At 43.6% G+C, this 23998-nt stretch overlaps 1 protein-coding gene across 1 annotated transcript in view; it reads left to right on the top strand.

The window, feature by feature from the left end:
• The first annotated feature begins 450 nt into the window (after positions 1-450).
• The window catches only part of FRMD4A (FERM domain containing 4A), a 474406-nt gene continuing 450858 nt past the window's right edge, over positions 451-23998 (top strand). The window contains exon 1 of the mRNA XM_057544411.1: positions 451-521. Within this exon, the coding sequence (XP_057400394.1) occupies positions 489-521 (33 nt within the window). The 5' untranslated portion in view covers positions 451-488. The remainder of the gene's footprint in view (positions 522-23998) is intronic.

Below are 23998 nucleotides of genomic sequence, written 5' to 3' on the forward strand. Positions count from 1 at the left end.
TGTCAGCTCTAGAGAGAGCAGCCGTGGAGCCGAACCTGGGGAGCCGGGGGCTGCCCGGGCACAGCTCAGCCCCCCTCGCCTCCTGTCCTGGGTGAGATGCCCCTGTGCTTTGGTGCAGATCACTTTTCTTGGCTCAAATGCAGTACCTAAGACAGGAATCATTTGTCAAGTGAGGCTGGGACACAGAGAGCTGTAGGCAGATTATGGAAAGAGAGAGGGAGGAGAGAGAGGGAGGGGAGAGAGAGCGCGGGAGAGAGAGAAAGAGGGAGGGAAGAGGGTGAGGAAAGGAGCAGGCTTCTCCAGGAACAGGGCTTTTCCCCAGGCACTGGGGATTCAAGTTAGACAGGGTGGCAGTTCCCTGCCACCACCGGGGAGAGGGGAGTGACCAGCAACTCCTGGCATGGCTCTTTTCATGTGGGATGCTTAAGGGCTGCGGGCAGAGAGAGTAACTTGGAGGCGAGGGAAGCTGGCATGAGGATTCCGCCAAAATGGAAGGGCTCCTGTCTCCGATGAGGACGAAGGTAAGGAGACTGGATCTCAATTCCTTTTGATTGCGCTTGGAGGTACAGAAAAGGCCGCTGAGGTGCCCGAAGCCTCGGTGAATGGGAGGCTCGCAGAGCTTTTGTCTTGTTTCAGAACTAGGCTGGCGAATGCAACTGGATCTCTCAAAGAATAGGCTCGCCTCAAAGGCAGCTTGATCAGGAGGAAGGGGAAAGCAGGGGGGAGAAAACCATCTGTCAGCGTGGACAATGGGAATCTTAGTAAATGAGTTCTCCTCTCGGTGATTAGACAGCCATATTTTAGCAGGATTTCCAGTCACTCTTCCTTGGAGGCTGTGCAGCCCTCAGAGCTGTTCATTGCAGGAAGTACCGATTTCTCTATTGCTGTTTAGCAGAAAGAGTAACACGTTTTAAAGGAGAGCATGCCCAGCTCCCACTCGAAATATCCTCTTTCCTCCTCCTCCTCTTCTCTAGAGCAAGAGGGCAAGGGAATTCTCAGTGGAAAGTAGGTTAATGCATTCTGGAAGCCAGCGTGTTCTCAGAGAACTACCAGACCCGCGGAAAAGAGTCCAGTGCACTGGACTAGCCTGCCGCCTAGAACTCGGTCCTGTAACATTTAGAGACGCTCGTGGGAAACAGCTCTCTGGTCTCCGGGAGGGTCTGGGAACTTGTTCTCCTGGCTGGAGTTTGTTTTTTCACTTGAAAAGGGGAATGCCGTGAAGATGGGGCATTAAAAGCTCAGATGATGAGGAGTCGATTTGATATCTAGTGTATCCACATGTAACTCTAAATGGGTGTGCCAAAAGTTCTAAATCGTGCTAGAAATACTACCTTTCCAAAAAATCAGAGGGAAATTGGCTCCAAAACCACACAGCAGAGTTGAAGCCAAAAGATTAAGGCTTTGATTTACCTCATCTCTTTGATGCTCCATTTAGTGATTTCAACACAAATAGACTCTTTTGTCATTGAATATTTTTTTTCCCCTGCTAGTTAATGAGCATGACCACAATATTTTAAGGGGATGTTAGAACTAGAATCTTAAGCATGAAAGCCTCCCATCCTTCGGGAGAATTCCCCATTTCCCCGTCGTGTTCCCCAGTCATTTGACAGTCATTCATTAGAAGGATCGCCCCAAGTGAGTTGGTTACCAAAGTTTCTAATCACAGCCTCAGCTGATCTCGTGCAAGATCCCCTGTGTGACCCGTTTGCTCTCTTGGAGCACATAGCTGACATTGTTCTGGTTGCAGGCTGCGTACCTCAATCCAAGGTGCTGTGGAAACAGCAGGTATCGTTTCCCATGTTGTCCAGCACTGCAAAGAGAATGGCAAATGGCATTGGATTCCTGTGTCTCTTTACTGACAGGGTGGGGTGTGACTGCTTTAGAGGATGGCATGAAAATCTGTTCGTTTGGCCAGCTTTTGAAATTGCTGCCACTGACCCTCTACCGTGGTCTTGTGCTCGGTCAGGCTCCCATCAGAGCTATGAATCTGCACTCATAACCTTAATGCAAGTACAACTCTCATAGACTTGGAGGGGAGTTCCCAATGCAAATGAGTCAGAACCTAAACACTGCGTCAGTCACACTGGAGGCTGATGAAAATGGGAGAAATGGATGTCAGTGGGTCAGACTACTCGTATATTATGTTTATCAGTTTAATTCACATCATGGCTTGTTCCTTAACCATTATATCACACAATGAATATTGAAACTGCCGGGGCCGGAGGGAAGGCTCCCACTAGAGTGCAAACATAGAATCTCTACATAGCAAACCGACTGTTACTCCAACCCACTAATTTTTAGGTTTCATGAGATTTGTGTGTGTGGATTAAATTGCTCCTGTGAATTCTTTTTAAGTCTCTTTCCTTCTGACTCTGGAAATCGATAGGTCCATATTGAAGATTCAAATTACATTTGAATTTGGTAACTTCCAGTATCATCATGACTTAGGGGACAAGACTTAACTGTGTAGAAGTCAAAAGGATATCCCTTTGGTGGGTCTCAGCTTTGGTTCCTTAATTGCCCTGTCCTGTGTTGTTGAAATTACCCAGTGGTTTTTAAAAGTGTATCCAAAGACTTAGATGAGAGGCAGTGGGTTGATGTTCTTACACTTTGATCCACGTTGTGTCTCATTAAGTCTATTCTGGGATATTTTCCCCCTTTCATAAGGATTTAGCTGGAAGTTTCTGATTTCAGAGTATCCCGATGGGTTGGACAGAGAAAGCCTCCTAGCGCTAAATTTTGATGTGTTATGGTTACTTAATAACTTACTGACAGTTTAAAGCAAGTGTTGAGGTAAATTGGACATCAGGCACTAATTTCATTATGCCGTGTAATAGACTTAACCAGTCTAAATCATGGGTGCTTAATGCATTTTTATCTTGGGATTTGCATAATTGGCACATAAATATGCATGAGATTAACTGGAAGTGGCAAAAGGAGGTGGGCAAAATGTTCACGAGTGTTCAAATTAAGGCATTTGCAAAGAGGGCATCTGAGCACGAGGGTCTCCTGGGTGGTGGCCACACTTGACATACCTGGAAACAGACAGGGTGGCAGCTGGCCTCCCCACGTCACAGTCATCGTGTTGTCAGTGATGCGGGGACTTGCGGCAGCTTTTGGCTTGTGGCTGGATTCACTTGAGTATACTACTTATTCTTCCTTTTATATATAATGCAATCTCAGAGCGTCTCCAGGCTGATGGATATACTTGTGACTGGCCTCCTGGCAGGCCACGACGCAGGTCTCAGAATTCTAACCATAACAAATGATGTTTGCAGAGGCTGGGGGAAGAAAAAGAAAGAGGGGCACCGATTGAGTCATTTCTCCTAGGAGGGTCAAGGAAAGAATTTTATAATTAATCTTCTTTGTGCACTTTTTAAAAGTGTCCTTTTTTAATTTGATTTTTAATCTCCCAACTTTCATAATTCTCGTTAATCCTCTGTGCACTGCCTCCAGTGAATGAAGCTGGCAAAAAAATTCCTCTCATTTTCAGCTTCCGGTGATTCCTGCTTGCCAGTGCCTGCTACAAAATTCGCAAGGGGAGAGGAGAGAGGAGGAGAAGAAAGGGGAGGGAAGGGGAGAGGAAGGAGGGAAAGGAAGATGGCTTGGTTAAAGGTCTGACTTCTGGTTTTTCCTTTCCGTTTTACTGAAATGTAATTGACATACCATGGCGCTGTATACGTTTAAGGCGTGGAGCGTAATGGCATATGTATGTATTTCAAAATGATCATCACAATAAGTTTATTTAACATCCAGCCCCTAATATAGTTACCAAAAAATGTTTTTCTTTGTGATGAAAACTTTTAGGATTTACATTCTTAGCAACTTTCAAATATAACATCCAGCAATGTTCACTGTTCTCACCATGCTGTACGTTACATCCCTAGTACTTAGTGATCTTATGACCAGAAGTTTGTACCTTTTGACCGCCTTCCTCCAATCCCCCCTCCCCCGTTCCCCGCCTCTGGTGACCACAAATATGATCTCTTTTTCTGTGAGTTTTTTTTTTTTTAATTCCACTTATGAGAGAGATCATACAACATTCATCTTTCTCTGTCTGACTTATCACACTTAGCATAATGCCCTCAGATTCCACCCATGTTGTCACAAATGGCAAGATTTCCTTCTTTTTTATGGCTGATTAGTATTTCATTTTATATGCGTATATATATAAAAAATTTCTTTTATTTATTTATTTGTTTATTTATTTATTTATGGCTGTGTTGGGTCTTCGTTTCTGCGCGAGGGCTTTCTCTAGTTGTGGCAAGTGGGGGCCACTGTTCATCGCGGTGCGCGGGCCTCTCACTATCGCGGCCTCTCCTGTTGCAAAGCACAGGCTCCAGACGCGCAGGCTCAGCAATTGTGGCTCACGGGCCTAATCGCTCCGCGGCATGTGGGATCTTCCCACACCAGGGCTCGAACCCGTGTCCCCTGCATTGGCAGGCAGATTCTCAACCACTGCGCCACCAGGGAAGCCATAAAACAATTTCTTCATCCGTTTATCCACAGATAGACAGTTTGGTTGCTTCCGTGTCTTGGCTCTTGTAAATAAGGCTGCAGTGAACAAGGGGGGCAGATATCTTTTTGAGTTAGTGATTTCATTTCCTTTGGATAAATACCCAGAAGTGGAATTTCTGGATTATATGGTAGTTCTATTTTTCATTTTTTGAGAAATGCGAGGTCCATCTTTTATATCCAACATTACAGATATGTTTTATCAAGCACTTGCACTGTAAATGGATTGAAATTAACTTCTCTACAAAGGATGGAGTATTAACTTTTAAAAAGTTTAGTTTGACAGCTTAGTAACTCTTCTGTGTGCTAACTCGGGTTTTTAGAATACCGTGATACTCTTGCCTTTATTATCTGCTCGCCATTTATAATTAGCTAACTCCCCAGAGAAGGTGCTATTTATGTCTGATTCCCTAATTTCTGCCTCAAAGATATTGTGTCGTTTACTGCACTTCAGTTACTTTTTTTGAAGGAATGACTTCTGATCTGTGGCATAAGGTAGATATCTAAGGGAAGTCATTCTGAAAGGATCAGGCCATTTATGAAAGGGATACTGAGGAGAAATGTAAGCTGAGCTGATAAAGTGTAAGCAATTGAAATTAACACAAGAATTGTGTCTGGCTCTTGTGCACCCAGGGTAAGTACCCCACGCAGCAGCTGCTGTTAGTTCAAGGACGATCCTTCTCCACCACACTGCACTTTTGGAAGCACATTAGATACAGATGTAAGATGTGAACATCCTAAAATTACAGGCAATACAGAGAGCAAAAGAAAGAATCAAACGAGTACAAAGGCTCTCTGGCTCTTTAGACCAATTATCATACAGTACAGGAAACCCTTCAAGTCACTTAGAATTGTGCTAAGGCTGCTTGAGACTTTGCCAGGACTCCATGGAGGAGAGTGTCTGAAGTGACTCATTGTGTTCTACCTGCTTGATGCAGAGATTCTGATAAAATATTGGAATCTCCCTTTTAAAGAACTCTCTGAACTGGAAGTCAGTACAGACTAAAGAATGGTGTAGTCTGAGTTGGGAAGACTAAGGGGGGACTTGACGATTACTTTCAAACACATTAAATATACACAAGATTATTCACCAGCTAATGACAGGCTATACTTTATCTTAATGGAGACTTGAAGCAGAGGAAAACTGCTGGAGCTGAAACATGTCAGCTGTAGATTAAATTCAAGGCAATGTTTCTTGACATCAAAATGTTTTCCTGAGAAAGGTTTATACAGTTTCTAATCTAGAGGCTTCTAAGACAGGTAAGGATGATCCTACCTGTGAAGCCAGGAGGAGACTTTGAGACATGCCCTGTTTTTATGATGCTGTGAATATTCACCATAAAGCCAATAAAACCAGAAATAGGTTTGTTTATGAGGCATGCATCAGATTCCTTTACAAAGAGCTACTGTAGTGCATTTATTGAATCCCTCACCTCAGTTGGGTACGAACAAGAAACAACTTTATTCTTTTTTCAAACAACCTCTTTCGAGGAATCTGTGAATTGTGGAGAGGAAGTTGGGGACCATAGGACAATTTACCTGGTTAATGAGAGGAGATGCACGAGTCACCGTAGCCTCTCCTGGTCAGACTGCAGACTACTTTGAGCTCCTGTAGAACTTGTGGTTCAAACTCTAGCTCTGCCACTGACTAGCGTGTAATTTCCTGAGCCTAGTTTTCTCATGCATAAAATGCATACAGTGATGGGACCAATACCGTAGGTTGTTGTGAGAAGTAAATAAGATAATTGCTATAGGGTCTTGGCACGCCATAATAAATGTTAGCTATTACTAGTATCAGTGTGTGAACAAATATATAAATGAATACATACAGAAATGCAAGTCATGTGACAAGTGTTTGGAACTAATGGTCATAGTCATGAGTACAAGTAGGAAAGGCAGACCATCAATCTTCGAGCTGAAACACAGAAGGAAAGCCCCCTCCCACCTGCAAGACCCCTGTGAAGTCAGGGCCTTGCCTGTCAAGGTGCAGCTCCAAGAGCTCAGAATAAAACAGATGCCTTTGGAGCGTAAATCAGCTCTCATTACTGTCAGGCCTTTCACAAAAAATAATTATGATAGGGAGATTGTTTAGAAGAAAAGACTGTAGATTCTGCTTAAGCTGAAATGTTTCCTCTCCAGGACCTCGAGAAAATCACTTTTCTGCCCCAGGTTTTGGTTTTGTCATCTCTTCACTGACACCTTCATAAAAGCACAGTCTTTCTTTTGTGCTTTAGATCTTGTAAAGTTGAACGTGCGTTATCTTATGTGATCTTTACTGCAGTGGTCACAAGCCCCCTGGGAGGAGAGAGCTGGGAACAGGTAGAGGGGTGCATCCGCTGGGTCTGCCCAGACAGAACAGCCCTCCTGTTTCCCAACAGTGAGGGCTTGGTGCTTGGAGACCAGACCTGGGCAAATGCAGGACCCAAGGCTTGTTCCACCTTCCATGCCCCAGAAGGCAGGTGAAAGAGCCAGGAACAGACCGCGAAACAGCCTGGCAACTGTTGGGCTTTCAGAACCATGGTTGGTCCTTTTTCATCGTGTACCAACAAAATTCCTGTTGGCCCAGGAGATTTCATGAAGTCACAGAGGAGGCCGCCTGGATGGCCCTGTGGAATGAGAAAAGGCATGGACCACTGGCTTCATCAGATGAGATAACAGGGCCCCAGGTGGCCACTCCCAGGGGCTGGTAAGCCAAGCTCCGCTTGTATTGAATACTTGGGAAAAAGAAGACAGATGAAGGCCCTCAAGCCCCTGACCTCATGCCGTATAATTAAACTGGAATATGAGTGTGGCAGGTAAATGTTAACATGATTGAGGGAGGGGAGGGTGTAAGATGAGGATTTTTGAGCATTTCTGATACAAAAAAAAAAATAGGGAGTTGATTTATTTGTGGTAATTCTGTTAATTTTCTGGTCAGATCTGTTTGGTGCATTCCCAGCAGGAGAAGGGTTCTCTTAACAGCAAAGCTGCCGAGCAGGAGAAAGTAACCCGGCAGTTCTTCTGTCTCATTTACCTGTCCGCCCTACAAGGATGGAAGAAGCGCTCGGATCGAGTGTCAGGGAATAAACTCATTTCCTTCTGTCAGGGTTGCACAGACAAAAGGGGACGGGTTAAAGGGCCACAAACCAGACAAAGCAACCCAATCCCTTTCCTTGAAAACAATCTGAGCACACACTCTAGAAGCTGGGAGCAGGGGCAAATGCTGTTTCCAGAGGGCACATTCCTTTTCACTAAGTGCGATGCTTTTTAATACAAGTGGATGAGAGCAATTGGATAAATGAACTCCACGTTGGTATTCAAAGGGAATTATGTTAATGGTAATAACTGAGTGTCTTCAAAGGGATAAAGATGCCTCAGGGAGGATCCTACTGAGTCCTGGAAGGCTTCCTTTGTCTTACGTGAAGAGCGTGAACTCCAACGTGTTTTCTAAATAGGGAAGCTGAAACGTAGTCATTTCCCCTCAGATTTCCAAGTCAGACACTGTATTTAGCGCTGGGGAAAGCAGTTTAGAAAACACAACGTAGGGTACTATGAAATTTGATAAAGACCAAAGTCCTTACTTAAACAATTTGTTTTGAGAACTAGAATAGCCCCAAGTACATACATGGACTTTCTATTATTCTTCTGTCTCTACAGACTTTTGGTGGGAGATTCATATTGTGTGTGTGTGTGTGTGTAGTTGTCATTCACTTTCAAAATTGATGCTTCTGAAGATGATTCCAATGCCAGTGCACGTGGTAGAAATGGAGTAGGATTTAGATATCTTCCTAAAGGCTATAAAACAACTTTTAATTTATTTTACAGGTTAAGTAAATCATGGCTAGCTCTTGGGTAGGGCTCTTGGGCATGTCTATTACGGATAGATTGGAAGGATATTAACATTTACTCTAAGTTACTTTGTTTTCAATGTTAGGGATAAAAGCATAGTATGTGCCGAGGATGTGCTGTAGTATATGACAAGGAGTGAAGAGTATGCAAGTTCTCTAACTTGGTGCTGGCCAATAGAAATATAATTTGAGCTACAGGTGTAATTTTAAAGTTTCTAGTAGACACATTAAAAAAAAACCACACACACAGCTATAAGTAATTTTAATGATATCTTTTATTTAGCAAAATATATCTAATATATTATCCTCTCCCCATGTAATCAATATCGACATTATGAATGAGATATTTTACGTTCTTTTTTTGTACTGTCTTCAAAATCTGGTGTGCATTTAATGCTTACAGCACGTCTTGACCCAGACTGGCCACATTTCAAAGGCTCAATAGACACACGTGGTTGGTGGCCACTGTGCTACATTCTAGGGCATCTCTAACTGATTTATTGGTACAACCTACAGCTGGGATTGGTCTATACTGGTAAATTGCAATTGCTATTCTAACAGGTTATTTTGACAATGTCGGCTCTCGCCAGTGCTGCTTTGTCATTGGGATTTTGACACAGCCCGGGAGCTCCGGTACAAACATATTTGGTGGGATGAATGCCCAGAGTGCTTTGACCTCTACAGTGAAGGCTAATGGCCACACACAAAGAATGAATGAGCTCAATGCCCTCATTGTGCAAGAGGGACGGGGGTCAGGTCAGAGGGGACATGTGGACACCAGGGAACAGAGCAGTTCTAAGTGGTTCATGGGGTTGTTTTCCACACTTTCCTCCCAGTCAATTTAACATTAATCTTGAGTTTCTCTCTTTTTTTTTTTTGCCATTCCAAGTGTTGTTTCAGGTCTTTGCCTTTGGTTTAATCGCATTCCTGTAAGGATTTTCTGTAGCTGGTTGCTGCAGACACCAGGGCACTCTGTGTAGAGGTATCGCCAGCCGGGGGAACAGTTTCCTCCACCATCCCCAAACAACGGAATCCAAGTTCTTGGCCCTGCTGACCCTGATTATGGGAGGCCTCCAGGATCCCTACCCCCAGCCCCCAACTCCCTCTCAAGTTTCATGGCTACATATCCAGATAGTTGTTTGTTTCTGTTGTTCTTGTTTTCATCACCCCCTGGATATTCTGGAGACATTTTTAACTTAATATAAGCATAAACTCATCATTACGCCCTCAAGCTCCTCCTCCTTCTGTGTCCCCATCTCACTAAGTGGAAGCCCCCTCCATCCAGGCTCAAGCCAAAGACCTGGTCTTTACACCCTCTCCTTCCCCGCTGACTCGTCACATCCCATCGGTTTCCACGTCTCAGTGTCTCATCTCTGCACTGTGTCTTGTGTCTTTTCCTTCCTCTTTATCCACGTGGTCACAGTTGTAGTGCGAGTGGCCATCTTTTGGGTGAATTCTCGCTAGAGTCTCCTCGCTGGGCTTCTGGTCTCCAAGACTCCCTCCTTCTAGTGCATCAGTTTATTCCTGATAGAGCCACTGTTCTTAAACACAAACCCAATGATGCCATTTTTCTTCTCAAAATTCTTCTCTAGCTGTTCCCATCGCCTACAAAGAAAATTATCCCCCCTAGTGTGACACTCAGGTAATTGTTACCTACCAAGGTCCTTGGCCTCCTTAATCAGTAGAAATTGATAAGAGGCCAGACAAGAAATTCAGGCAAGGCTTTATTGGGCCCCTGCTGCAGCAGAGGGGAGCGAGAACCAGTAACAGGTTCCCTTGCTCGCTCCCTGAGGGGGAGCGAGCTTGTTCCTTACATGGGGTGAGGGTAGGGGTGTGTCCAAGGGTCTGGTCAGAGGGGTGGCTTAGGTGTTTTGCCCACACCTTTGGAGGTGTTGAGTGCAGGGGGCATGCGCAGTACCCTGCTTTTGCTCTTGGCTCTTCAGAAGTGGCAGTTGGGTTTTTGGTCTTTTTGTATCTTGTCCATAATTTGCCCCAGCTGTGCATGCATGCAGTTATTTTTAGTCCCTTATAGTTTCTTTGTACTTTGTTGCTCAAGGAGACGTTTGTCCAGGTGCAAGCACTGAAGCAAAGCGTCCCAGGTCTCAGGTCTCAGCATGTCTCATAATCAGGCCCCTCCCTACCTGTTCAGTGTCTGCTGTTGCCACTGCCCCCGGGATGTCCTACTGTAGCATTACTGACGCTTCACCCAAATCCATGGTTTCCCTGTCCTCTGTGCCTTCGCACCCACTGAGTCTCGTGCCTAGATTCAGCTCTCCTCCTTGTCTGCCTAAAAATTCTGTAGGTCTCCCCTAAATAACTCAAGTGTCACTTCTTCCATGAATCCTTCCCTGAACTGAGGTCAGAGTTAGGTCTCCTTTTCCCACGTCTCCACTATTGCACCCATACACCACCCGACCCCTGCCCCGTACACGTCACACTAAGGTGTTCAACAGCTCACTGTGGAAAAAGGCAAGACCACCATCTAAGGGTTAAGCTCTCAGGCTTGTCCCACATGGATAGTAAGTTTGGCCAGATGCAGAATTATCATTTCATTCATTCAGTGTCTGCCTCATGTCCTGTGCGTGCTGTCCCTTGGATGGCTAGCATTCACCTATAGATGTGTGGGTGCCAGATGCAAAAGCCAGGGTGTCTCCACTGCAGCTGGAATAACGGGGCTCAGCTGCAGTAGGAGCTGTGTCAGTGCTGGTGTTGGCCGAGCTCCAGTACGATGGCGCCAATGATGCCATCTGCTGAGTTCCACCCACTGTGATTAGCACGTGATTAGGTGTTTTCATTCCCATTTTAAAGCTGAGGAAACTGAGGCTTGAGAAAGTCAAGTAACTTTCCCAAGACCCCACAACCATGATGGGGATAGAGCCAGGATCTGACCCCTTAGTTGGCCTCAGATCCCACATTTCTTCCACCATACCAAATGCCTCCCAAATCTGTGATATGGTTGGTGGTGGTATGAGTATGGTATACAGGTGATCTGGTTCCTCAGGAAGAAGAGTAAAGGACGAACCGGATTACAGTGGGTCCTGGGCTCCACTTGGGCACAGAGACAGACCAGGAGCTGTGGAGAAGACTTAAAGGCTCTCCATGTAAGGTCAGTTCCTACAGCATCAGAGCAAACACTGTGGATGCTGTCTTATTAGGTCGATCTGATATGGGACCTCCTTCGAGGAGAACAGGGGGTTGCTTTGCCACTTGGTTTTAGAGCCAGTTCACTGCAGCTTTCAGAGCTGAGCCCCGAGGCTCCCAAGGGGTGGTGAGTTTTGTCTGTGAAAATACACGTGTTCCTTTGTTCTGCTCCCAGGAGCTTCACCTCTATTAAACAAATGAACCAACCACAGCAACGCAACCAACTGCTTTGGCATGAGTGCATTTGCTCTAAGAAAACATGTATCCAGATTCCTGTAAACTACCTTTTGCCTTACAGACTAATGTTTTCATGGGGAGGGTCTTGATGGACTAATGAGACTCTTTGATGGACCCAGTGAGATCATCGGGCAAGGCTTGTGCTCAGGTTTACAAGCTGTGGTCCAGGAACATCTAGGAGTCTATGAAAGCTTCAAAGGTTTCCAATGAAGTATTTTCCAAGCAGAGTTGAGTTTTATGTAAGATGGCAGATTTGCTAAAATGCCTTATTTATCATGACTTATTTCAGGTATACAAAAACACATAAAGAGTATAGACCTATATAACTATATGTGTGTCACCCAGATTAAGAAATAAAACATTGCTAATAGGGTGTTATCCCTCTCCTTACCTTCCCAGACGTGACGTCCATTTTATAACTTTATTTGTATTTTTACTACCAATGTTTATAATAAAAGGTCAGTGATATTATATGTGTATTTTAGTGCTTTCCAGAAATTGTGCCTAAGTATATGAACCTTCTGTGACTTGTTCTCTCCACTCAACAGTTTGTGTGTGCACGTCACCAACATGGATGAGTACAGCTGTAGGTCATTCATTTTCCCTCCTGAAGGGATTGCTAGAGAACAGCAGTGCATGAATCTACCACAAGTCCTATATCCATTCTCTTTCTTTTTTTTAGTCATTGCAAACAATATTGCCCGGTCCATCCTTATATACGTCTCCTTGAACTCATAGGGGAAAGTTTCCCCAGTGTCTACACTGGGAGGGGAATTTCTGAGCTGGGAGGTATGAACATCCTAACATTTACTAAATTGCTCTGCAAAGACAGTGACCATCAAAACACATTTTATTTCCCTGTATTACACCTTTCTCTTCACTGTGTTCTTTGTTAGGCTTATCTGTGTGCAATTAAGGATGATGCCAAGAATAGAAACAGCATAAATGTTTCTGTCTATATACACAACATTTATTATACTTGTTGCATTATGTCTTGAGGATGAAAGTAAGAGAGAGATTTGATTACTTCCCTCCAAAACCTCCATCGGCTGTCATTCTACTCTAACATGTACATTCTTTCCTTTTTTAAAAATTTTATTTATTTATTTTTTAAATTGAAGTATAGTTGATTTACAATGTCATGTTTGTGTCAGCTATACAGCACAGTGATTCGGTTATACATATATAAAAATATATTCTTTTCCCTCATAGGTTATTACAAAATATTGAGTATAGTTCCCTATGCTATGCAGTAGGTCCTTGTTGGTTATCTATTTTATGTATAGTAGTGTGTATATGTTAATCCCATCCTCCTAAGTTATCCCTCCGCCTCCTCTTTTCCCTTTGGTAACTATAAGTTTTTTTTCTATGTCTGTGGGTCTATTTCTATTTTGTAAATAAGTTCATTTATATCTTTTTCTTTTTAGATTCCACATATAAGTGATATCATATGGTATTCGTCTTTCTCTGTCTGACTTACTTCACTTAGTATGATAATCTCTAGGTCCATCCATGTTGCTGCAAATGACATTACCTCATTCTTTTTTGTGGTTGAGTAATATTCCATTGTATATGTGTATCACATCTTCTTTGTCCATTCATCTGTTGATGGACATTTAAGTTGCTTCCAACTCACATGTACTTTCAATGTCATCATCCCAATATCCCAGTGCCCTCCCTACTGTGCATTGCATTATATGTATGGCATTAATATATGTCACTAATGTATGTATATATGTATTTATGGCATTAATCAGTATGCCCTGATCTGGGGTGACTTGATTTTACTGGGGTTTTTTATATGTGCTCCTTTGCTCTGTCCTTTACATAAAAGAACACATATAGAAAAAGAAATTTTCTTTACAAAAAATTCATAAAACTATAATGAAACCTGCTAGACTGGTACTAAAGCCAAGCCCACCTCCTTTAAGGCTGTCCAAGGAAGGAGAATCTCCACATGGAAAGAGATGGCAGCTAATCCTCCAAGCTTCTATTCCTTTTTCTGGAGGCCCAGCTTCCCAGAGGAATTGCTCAGTATTTATTGCCACCACTACTAGGCTGGCCTCAGAGACACTATTGCCAGTTCTGCTTCTCAGGGGGCCTCTGTGAGCATTTTTATTTTACATTTCAACCCAATAATCTTCAAAACACAAATAGTAGGAGAGGACTGTGTACCATCTGATGCTTCCTCATCTGATGACTGCCCCCAAGCACAGGCCCACGATTGTACCATCCACTATATTTCTTTCAGGCTAATGAGGAAAGAGCAGAGATTTACTTAGTAACAGATGACGTGGTTCTGCCACATGCAGGGCCAAGGGCATCACCCTGTATCATTAAAGGTTTTGCAGAGCTTTGAGCAGGAAAAAAATGAGAGGAGAATTGACTTCTCAGACCACACGTGGTAATCTCGGCGTGCCACACTCGAAAGAACCCACCATGTGTGGGTCAAACATATTCACGCTGAGAGCAGCAATTTCGTTTCAGCCAAAAAATATCATCAGTTTAAATCGATGTTAATTTGAATTTTATTGATTTTACACATATATGTGTGTATTTAATTTACAAATTTGACATTTTAGTTATATAAGAACTCTAAGCAAAGAAAGATATCTTTTTTTAATGGTTGCAAACATTTAAGTAACTAAAATTATTATAAAAAGAAGTGAAGCCAGCCCCGGAAGTCTGGGAGTAGGTTGTCCTTGAAAGGGGTTCACACATTTCTCAAGAGAAATCAAATCTCTTGGTATAGCTGAGACCCAGATGGAACATTTCCCTGTGACTTTGTCATCTCTGTTGGGAGGAGTAAGTCACTCATCTTCAGTCCTTGTGGAGGCTCCTATTTGTCCCCTTCTTTGGCAGATGCCTTCCTTCTTCATTACCTGCAGTTCCTGCAAAGCTGCCGGAGGCTCTCAAAATCCATATCCTGGAGCTTGAGGTCAAGAGAGAGACAGAACCTCCCTGCCCAACCTCTCTGGGACCACTTCCTGTCTGTTACTTCCTGTTTCAGTTGGGTCCAGTCAAGTGTTTCAAACCCAGATCATTTGAGACAGGGAATTGCTTACCCAGGTGCTGGAAGGGGTGAGAAGCTGAGCAGGGGATGGTGAAGTGACAGCAGGAAGCCACTATCTCCCCCATAAGGCTGTAGGGACACAGGGAGGAAGTGAGGTTACCTGAGTGCACCACCCTGAGCCAGCTGTCAGGAGTTAGGGTCCCAGCGGGGGCTGCCTGGGAGGAGCCAAGTTCATGGAGGGAGAGACAGCCAAGGAGAGGCAGCCCTACAAGCTCAGAGAGAAATGCATCTCCCTCTAGTCTTCCCTCACCACTTCCCATTGTCAAAGCCAACAGCCAGTGAGCCTGGGAATGCACTTCCCTGTGACCCAGAGCAAGGGAAAAGAGGGAAACAGGCATATGAAGGCATGCCTATTGAGTTGTATTTTTTGTACGACGACCCTCTTCTTCTCTCAGATAACTGACACTGGGAATGACCCTTTATGAGTGACACCCCCTTTGACACATTGGTATGGCCTCACTCTATGTTGGGAATGGTAAATAGGATTCCTATTTTGTACCATTGTCATTGGTTGCTGTGGCTGCCTGGGTCCCCGTGTTGATGTTCCTGTGACTCTGTGCATGTGCAGTTGGGAAAAGAGTGAGTGATTGATTAATCATGCCTGTCATGAGTGCAGAAGGCGAGTTTCAGCACTCATGTTTGGTATATACCATCTCTATCTTCTGGCTTTATCCAAAAAGTCATTCAGGAGACAACATATAAAAGTTAGCATCTGTATGTAACAGATTTGAATCTTAGTCTGTCTACAAGGCGTAGGTACACAAGAGTGTCCATTGCTTTATTTTCTCAAATTGAATTAATTTGAGTCTGAGTTTTCAGCCCTGTAGATGGGCAGGGATTACTCTCATCACTCTTTTTACGTGGTGCATGGAAAATGGAAAACGACCTCTTTCCTCCAGTCCATCATGGCCACCACTGACTGCTCAATGTCCAGCCTCCGTGAGGCAAGTTGGGTAGCTCTCTGCTTCCCTGCCTTGTGTGGGACCCTGGAGTCTTTGCCAAGGTCTGGAACCCTAGTGCCCCGGGTCTGGCATTCCCAGGAGCCCCTTGCTGCCATCTCCCCCTTGGATCCTGCCTTCTTCCTGGGGCTCCACCAGAGAGTGGGGTAAAGATCTCTACTCTCACGGAACCACCTGACCTCTATCTGCATCACAGGCTGGGGGAGTCTCTCTCCTCTACATTCTTAAGTCCAAGAGGCTCAACAAAGGGCGTCCAGAAGGAAGACATTTGTCCCCAGGTATCCCCTTTGGTCAGTGCAACCAAGATGCTGACCAGATATTTTTATTTCCATTTCACTGGCTGAGTTACTCTCTTTAGACTTCTCTAATGGGAACACATGGATATATCTGGTTCGGCTACATATCTATTTATTTTTTGGCAAATTCTGGTGTATTAAGAGACGGCATGAATGCATTACATTGCCTTCTCTTTGTGTTGCCCAGAGTCCCATTCTCTCTCCCTTCTCCCCCTGGGAATCCTGGCAATATCTTTTCAACGAGCTGGGTTTTAGGAAACTAGAAACTGGGGTAGAACGTGTCCTGCAAGCAACTTCTTCCTTTGGGCTGGGGTGGAAACTTTCCTGAAGTGAGAGGCACAGGAGGCTGCTGCCTTTCTAAAACAAAGGAAAGAAAAATATAAGGAGAAAAGAAATTAAACATCTCCAAAAGTAACCTACAGCATTTCTAAGAAGCATACCCTGGAGGTGGGAGGGAGGGGGAGGGAGAAAGGGTTACAGGGAGGATGGGCTGCTCTCCTTGTAGAAGGTTTTCTTCCTCTAATCAGACATTCATCCTCCTACAAAGGGCAGAAACCCTCCCAGGCACAGGGTGTGTGCCAGCAAATAAACTACCAGAACTACCTCAAGGAGCTTCGAACTGGGAAGTCAAGGTATTTCAATAACCTTGGTCTTCGCCTCTGTCCATGTGAAGTCCCTAGGCTATCACTAAGGTGTGATTCTAAACTGAGATTGCTTTAGAAAAACCCTGTAGTTGGCAATTACAAGGTCTTTCTGTGAATGAGTATGAAATCGGTGGAGTAATTTATAGAGTAATTTTTTAAAGTACTGATGTATTTACACCTTGTTTCATTAGCTAAAGCTTCCTGGGAGAGGAGCTGGGGAGGAAAATGGAAATGTGTAGTTTGGGGTTCCTGGCTGTGAGCGTGTCTCCTAGGAAACCACGTGTGATGGAGTGTGATAGGGTCTCCAAAACGGGAGAGGAGGAGTGAGAAATACGAAGGCGAATATGCACAGGGAAAGGAAAAAATAAATCATTGGCTGAGCCCCACAGTCTTTAATTCGTAAAGAAAATACTCTATTTTTAGTGAAATCTTTTGGAACTGCCGATAAGGTCGAGGTGGGTATAGGGTGGGGGAAGTCAAAACGGGTATATTGGCTGGACTGGAATGCAATCTAATCTCATTAATATGCAAAAAATTAAGCAATGTACAAGTGAAATAACAGCATCATCTCTACTTTGGCATCCCAGCATAAATGAAAATAACAATCTAATTATCCTCTGAGAATGAAGCTGATACTACTTACTCCCTATCAGCAAGTCATAGGCGTTGGTTTCTTTTGACCAATGGAGGCCAGGTGTGAGATTTATGAAATGCCCATGCTCCTTCATCTCCTTCCTTTTATGACCAAAGCATCAACCTAGATCCTAAATGAAAGAGCGCTGGCTAGGATGGGGATGCCCCTTGGGGACAAGAAGCCTATGAGTTAACCCCCTGTCCTCCAACCTCCCTGAGGGTGGGAAGTGGAGCTGGCTACATGTTTACGGTGATGGGGGGATATTTAAAAGGCATTTACATCAAACCCACTGGATATTTCTATGCCTCTAATATCGATATAATTAATACTGAAGTACAATATTAAGTACATTATGGCAGGAATCCAGTTGCACGATGAATGTTGTAATTTCTTTTTCTTCCCCCGTGCTGTACATTACGTACCTAGGACTTATTTATTTTATAACTGGAAGTTTGTGCATTTGGACCCCCTTCACCCAATTTACCTGCTGCCCCATCGCCACCTCTGGCAACTACCAATCTGTTCTCTGTATCTCTGAGCTTAGTTTTTATTTTTATTTTGTTTTGTTAGATTCCACATATAAGTAAGATATATGGTATTTGTCTTTCTCTATCCGACTTATTGCACTTAGCATAAATGCCCTCGAGGTCCATCCATGTTGTCACAAATGGCAACATTTCATTCTTTTTTTATGGCTGAATCATATTCCATTGTATGTATGTATGTATACGTACATACACACACACACACACACATGCATGCACACACATTTTCTTTATCCATTCATCCACTGATGGACATTCAGGTTGTTTCCATATTTTAGCAATGTTTCCAAATCTTAAGGTGATGGGAATATTTAAAAGACATTTACATCAAATTCACTGGATATGTCTATGCCTCTAATACTATTAATATTGAAATATTAAGCATATTATGGGAAGCAGTTGCCTGATGAGTACTGTAATTTATTTTTCAATTGAAATTCTTCTGTGACATGTGTTTTCTGCGAAAGCAATAGACCCTGAAAGAGTACAGTTTCACTGTAAACAGTACAGCTCATTAAGTTTTAAGAACTTGGCATTGAGTTGATCATGATGTTTGTGGGTTCTTAGAATCACCCTTATCAATGTTTTGTCATTTCTGTGCTTTGGTGTGTGAATTAGGTTTATTTTCAGTGATGTGTATACATGTATTATACCTCGTTTATAATTACAAGTGTGTGGGCGTTTGCATATATCTGGGTCTGTATGTTGGAAGTAAAGTCTCAGTGTAAACCTTTAATCATCTAAGAAATACATTAACATTATGAGGTCTTGCCCCAGATTTTAACGTTAAACATTCCTGGTTCTACAACTCCTCAAAGAAGCAGGGGGAAAGGTTTTTTTCATTGTTTCTTTTAAAAGAGGGAGGGGTTTCCTCTGGATTTTAGAACACTTTGAGAACATCTTCTTTGTTCATTCATTGTTTGCAAAGGAGAGTTCCTGGTTGAGGACGTGGTCAACTCATGGCCATGAGTTCTGGTCAAGTGAGTTGAAAAATGGAATGGTGATTTCTATAAAATGGATGAAAAGAATAAAACAGTCATGATATGTAAACTTCCTGGAGCTCATTAACCTGGAAATGGAAAAAGGGCAGTTAAAACACTTTATTTCCTTTCCATATCTGTCTACATCTCATGGACTCCAGAATGGTAAATAGGGCATGTTCACTCGTCAAGTGCATGGTGGGACTGAGTCTTCCCCAAGACCTTCTCGGTAACACTGTAGCACAGCACAGTACTTATTAGCAGAGGGTGTACCTCTTAAGGGAATGAGGACAGCCAACATTATTGAGAGTGTTCTTAAGAAATTAATGGAACTAAATGATCCTCAAACACCTTGAGATAGGAAGAATTTCAACCATTCACTCCTTTACAGATAAGGAAACTGAGGCACAGAAATATTAAGTAATTGTTCCAAGATCACATAGTAAGTGAAGGAGCCAGGATTTGAACCCAGGCAGTGTGGGTCCAGAGCCTGCATCCTTAGCAAATCTCTGTGGCACCTCTGGTCTGGAGTTGTGGCTTGGCCCCAGCATCTAGAGCCAATTGACTCCCATTAGGAACATAATGGACACCCATCAGGTCTGGCTCTGGACCTTCTCACCCCCACCTGTCCTTCAGACTCTCACCTGATTTGGCTCATAAGCTATTCATTAGCTGCAGGTTGGCATGAGGAAAGGAACATTTGTATCTTTTCCAAAAGCTACTGTGTCCTAGGGTTCCGAAATCTGTAAAATCCAGGCCATCTTTCAATGAGCTGTCCTGTCTGGCATTTTGTTTATTTATTTATAATTTATACTTTTTGTCTAAAAAGGAGTTGAAGCAGCATAATAAATATGTAGACATGTGCTTATTAAATGAAAATAGAAAATTGCAAACCTAAAGAGGAAATGAAGCAAATAGATGATGATATTTACTATAATTAAGCATTGCTGTCATTTGCCCCGACTGATCACATATAAAACTGCACATTTATTTTCAACCCATCAATCAACTCATTTGAACTGGGAACCTGCCTCGTGCCCAGCAAGTGGGTGCTCTCGGTGAGACAAAGATGTTGATGACATGGCTATTGAAGACATGGCTAGATACTGACATTGAACCTCAGGGAGAGTCTGGCACACGTGCACCGAGATGAGAACGAGATCACATCTCATGCTGTGCCGTATTGTGTCAGAAATGGTGTCAGGAGGGGCTCTGCGAAGTGAAAAACCGGCCAGGTGTGGGAGAGTTCATCCATAGACTTTCAGGATTCCAACAGGTATCAGTTACCTCATCATATACTGATAATGGCCATGATAAGAGTCAACAGCTGGAAGATGAGTAGGGAGCTGCTCAAAATGGTAAACACTGCTTTGCTATCTACTGCGTTGTGTCCTGTTGTGTTGAATTGTATCACATGGTACTACTATTGGACCCATGCATCTTCAGAGGAGATGCCTGGCCTGCTTACCTCCTACACTATGTAGAAATCATTTCCTTCCTGTATCATTTTTGTCACATGATCATCTAGCTGCCACATCCAACATAGTGGAGGAATGATGACAAAGAGAAGTGCTAACGTTTATCGAGCACCTTCTGTGAGCCAGCTTTTAAGCATTCCCCATGTAGAACTCACTGAATCCTTACACTAGCTTTATGAGGTAGGGCCTGTTACCAACCCCATTACAGAGATGAGGACATTGAGACGCAGATATGTTTAGTCATTTGCTTAAGGCCACAGGGCCGGCAGACAGCAGAGCTCTTAACCACTAAGCCTTCTGAGATGATGATTTCATTTCCAGATTGTATCGTTAGGAAAATGTTCTAAGATTTATCTGAAATCTACCTTCGCCTGCCGAGATCCAGTGATCCTATTTTATCCTATCAGTATAGAATAAGCTTGTTCCTCTTCCAAAGGAAAATGTTCCCAAACCTTTGTCAGGAAGCCTGCTCCTTACTTCTAAGGAAGGCAAACACACCTCCAGTTATTTTAGGAATTTTTTGTTTTTGTATTTTGGATCAGTTTCTGTCTCAGGCAACATAGTGAGAGATTGAGTGAGAGCCTGTCTTCTGGACCCAGGCAGTGTAAGTTCAAGTCCCCGTTCTGCCAGCCATTAGCTTTGTGACCCTGGACATGATGTTTAACCTCTTAGTGACTCAATTTCCTCAGCTAGTAATAGTAAATATAATTTTTGAAGATATAATTACTAAACTAATAATAAAATCAGCAAAAAAGCCTTGTCATAATGTTTAAATTGTTCGTGTGTATAACATAGGGCCTAGCACAGGGCAGGTAGGTCTTATGATTGCTGGAACCCGCCTCCTGAACCTGGGGAACAATGTCTTAAGAAGCAGCCCTCAGAACTGGACACAGATAGGATGAGACACTGAGCGTCTCAATGACCTGTGTGTAGAACTCATTTTTTAAATCGGTGAGCATTAGTTGATTGTATATATTATCTCGATATGGGGAAGAGAAGGAAGAGTGTGATCTGGGGGAGGTTTATTAAGTGACTCTTCCAAAGTCACTCAATAAATCAGTGGTAGAATTAGGATTACAATTCTAGTTTCCTGTGGCTTTCTTGCTTACTTAGCAGTTTTCCTCTGTGGTTGTCACCCACCTTATGTAGGCTCTTTATGCTTCTTCCACTTGTCCTTGTATGTATGTGTTTGCTTTGTCTTTCTGTTTCAGTGTAAGCTTACTTCTGTTCACGGTAACACTATTCTCCAGGTCACCCCAGAAATGAACCTTGAAGTGACCTTGGATTCCTTTCTCTTCTTTGCCACCTACATCTCATCAACCACCAACAATTCCTGCAGGCCTCAGTAAAACGAAGGAGGAACATTAGATGGTTTCAAAACACCTTTCAGTTCTAAGAGTTTGTCTTGCTAAAGCTGGACAGTAGTTAAAGCAGTAAAAACAGATTTTAACCAGGAACTACTGCAATAGAGGAAAAGAGACCTAGGGGAAATGGAATAGGGGCTACATTCTGAACATAGCATGGACAAGTGGGGATTTATAGCCAAGGAGCGGAGGGGGGATCCGTGGATAGAAAATTACTAAGAGGAGACTTCAGGGGTAAGGGATGATTCTGGCTAAAGCAACTTGATAGGATTCTTGCTGAAGGAAGGCCGGGGTGATCGGACATCGCCTGAGGAATCTGATCAGATATTGACATGATCAGATGTCAAGGGTGGGTATTCTAAACCAACTTGACAGGATTCTTGCTACAGTTGGGTGATGCCGGCCCCACAAGGACACAGGGATGGACACTGAATGTCAAGGCCTGGAGGATTTAGAGGAGCCTGACTGGTGAAGGGGAGAGTCTGTCTCGGTTTCCACGGCTTTGTCTCAACCCCATGATTGCCATCTCCAGAATTTCTCTTAAACCCACATCCTTCTCTGCAGTGTCCCATTCATCAGGCTTCATCACCCAACCCCAGAACCAAGCAGGGTATGAAACAGTTTAGGGTTTTCTCATGCCAAAGCTACTCCCCACTCGACCCAAGGCTTGAGAGATTGTCCCCTGTCTTTGAGGCTCAGAGATGGCCATTTCGTCTATCAGAATAAATTCCCATGTGGCACCCTGGCATGATAATACCCTTGTGAGTAACGCAAATTGTGCTGAGACAATTACCAAACATGATAAAGCCGCCGACAGCAGATAGAAAAATGCTGTAAAGACACATTTACTGCCAGTGGGATGGTTTAGAGCAGAAACCCATAAGAGTTTTGTGCTTTTCAATTTGGGCAATGTAAATTGTGTGTGGTGCCGACGAAAAATAATTATTTCTACTATTTGAAAGTTTCACCTAACACACCAGAGATTAAAAAGTAAAAAGGAGGGCTTCCCTGGTGGCGCAGTGGTTAAGAACCCGCCCACCAATGCAGGGGACATGGGTTCGAACCCTGGTCTGGGAAGATCCCACATGCCGTGGAGCAACTAAGCCCGTGCGCCGCAACTACTGAGCCTGCGCTCTAGAGCCCACGAGCCACAACTACTGAGCCCGCGAACCACAACTACTGAGCCCGCGTGCCACAACTACTGAAGCCCGCGCGCCTAGAGCCTGTGCACTGCAACAAAGAGTAGCCCCCGCTTGCTGCAACTAGAGAAAGCCCACGCACAGCAACAAAGACCCAATGCAACCAAAAATAAAAAATAAAAAATAAAATTTTTTTTAAAAAGTAAAAAAGAGCAAAAGAAATAAGAAAGAATTCTGTTGAGTTGTTAGACTCTTGTTTTCCCTCCTCCCCTCTCCCCAACCCTGAGAACCAGTTCCCAGGGGAGTTTCTATCCTTGTTCTCTGAAGGCACTAGTGACCGTGTGACCGAGTGCTGTCACTCCCAGGAGTAATGCTGATTTGCATTTACACAACCTAAAGTGAAATGAATGAACTTCCAAGGAAGAAATTTTGAATATCAGCCAGCAGGTGGGGAGGACTTGGGGGCCCTCAAATCCTCCCCAGTAGCATATAGGTGTCCCCTCTTCCACTTCCATGTTACCCACACTTCCACATCTTTTCAGTGTTAACACTTTACTCCGCCTCTTCCACACTCTCACCCTTTGTCCTCACTTAGTGAAAAGGGTACAGACACTCTACCTTGTGTTCCATTTTTATTACACTAACAGCATGTACTTTGGCAGCCAGAAATGGCAGGAAGATCCAAGCTCAGATGTCTAGGAGGCTCAGGCTTTAATTCTACCCATTAAAATACTCTCTGGCTTTAAGCACTTCTCCATACCCTGTTCTCATTTTCTCTCATCTGGAAAGGAGGGTGTTGGGTTATACTATCACTCAGAGACTCTTCCAGCTTGGAAAGCCCTGACGCTAGTCATGATTACAGATGCTGGTTTTGGAGAGCTTATTGGATGCAGACTCTTCAGATCCGTGTCCTGGAGCCAGATCTCCAGTTAAGGGTGCACGTCTCAGTGTTCCTGCTTCTCTTAGTTCTCTTAGGGTGTGGGATGGGCTTTTTACGGTATTTGTACTGGAAGAAGCAATCACCATGAGATTACAGCTTCTGAAGGGTCAGCATTTTACTAGGTCACCTCTTCTGCTTAAATTGCTTGACAGTTACCTTTAATAGCAGAGAGTACCCTTTACTTAGAAAACCCATGCTCAACAATTTAGAGGAGGTCACCAGATCA

Source organism: Balaenoptera acutorostrata, chromosome 3 (genome assembly GCF_949987535.1).
Source record: "Balaenoptera acutorostrata chromosome 3, mBalAcu1.1, whole genome shotgun sequence".
Classification (NCBI taxonomy): Eukaryota; Metazoa; Chordata; class Mammalia; order Artiodactyla; family Balaenopteridae; genus Balaenoptera; species Balaenoptera acutorostrata.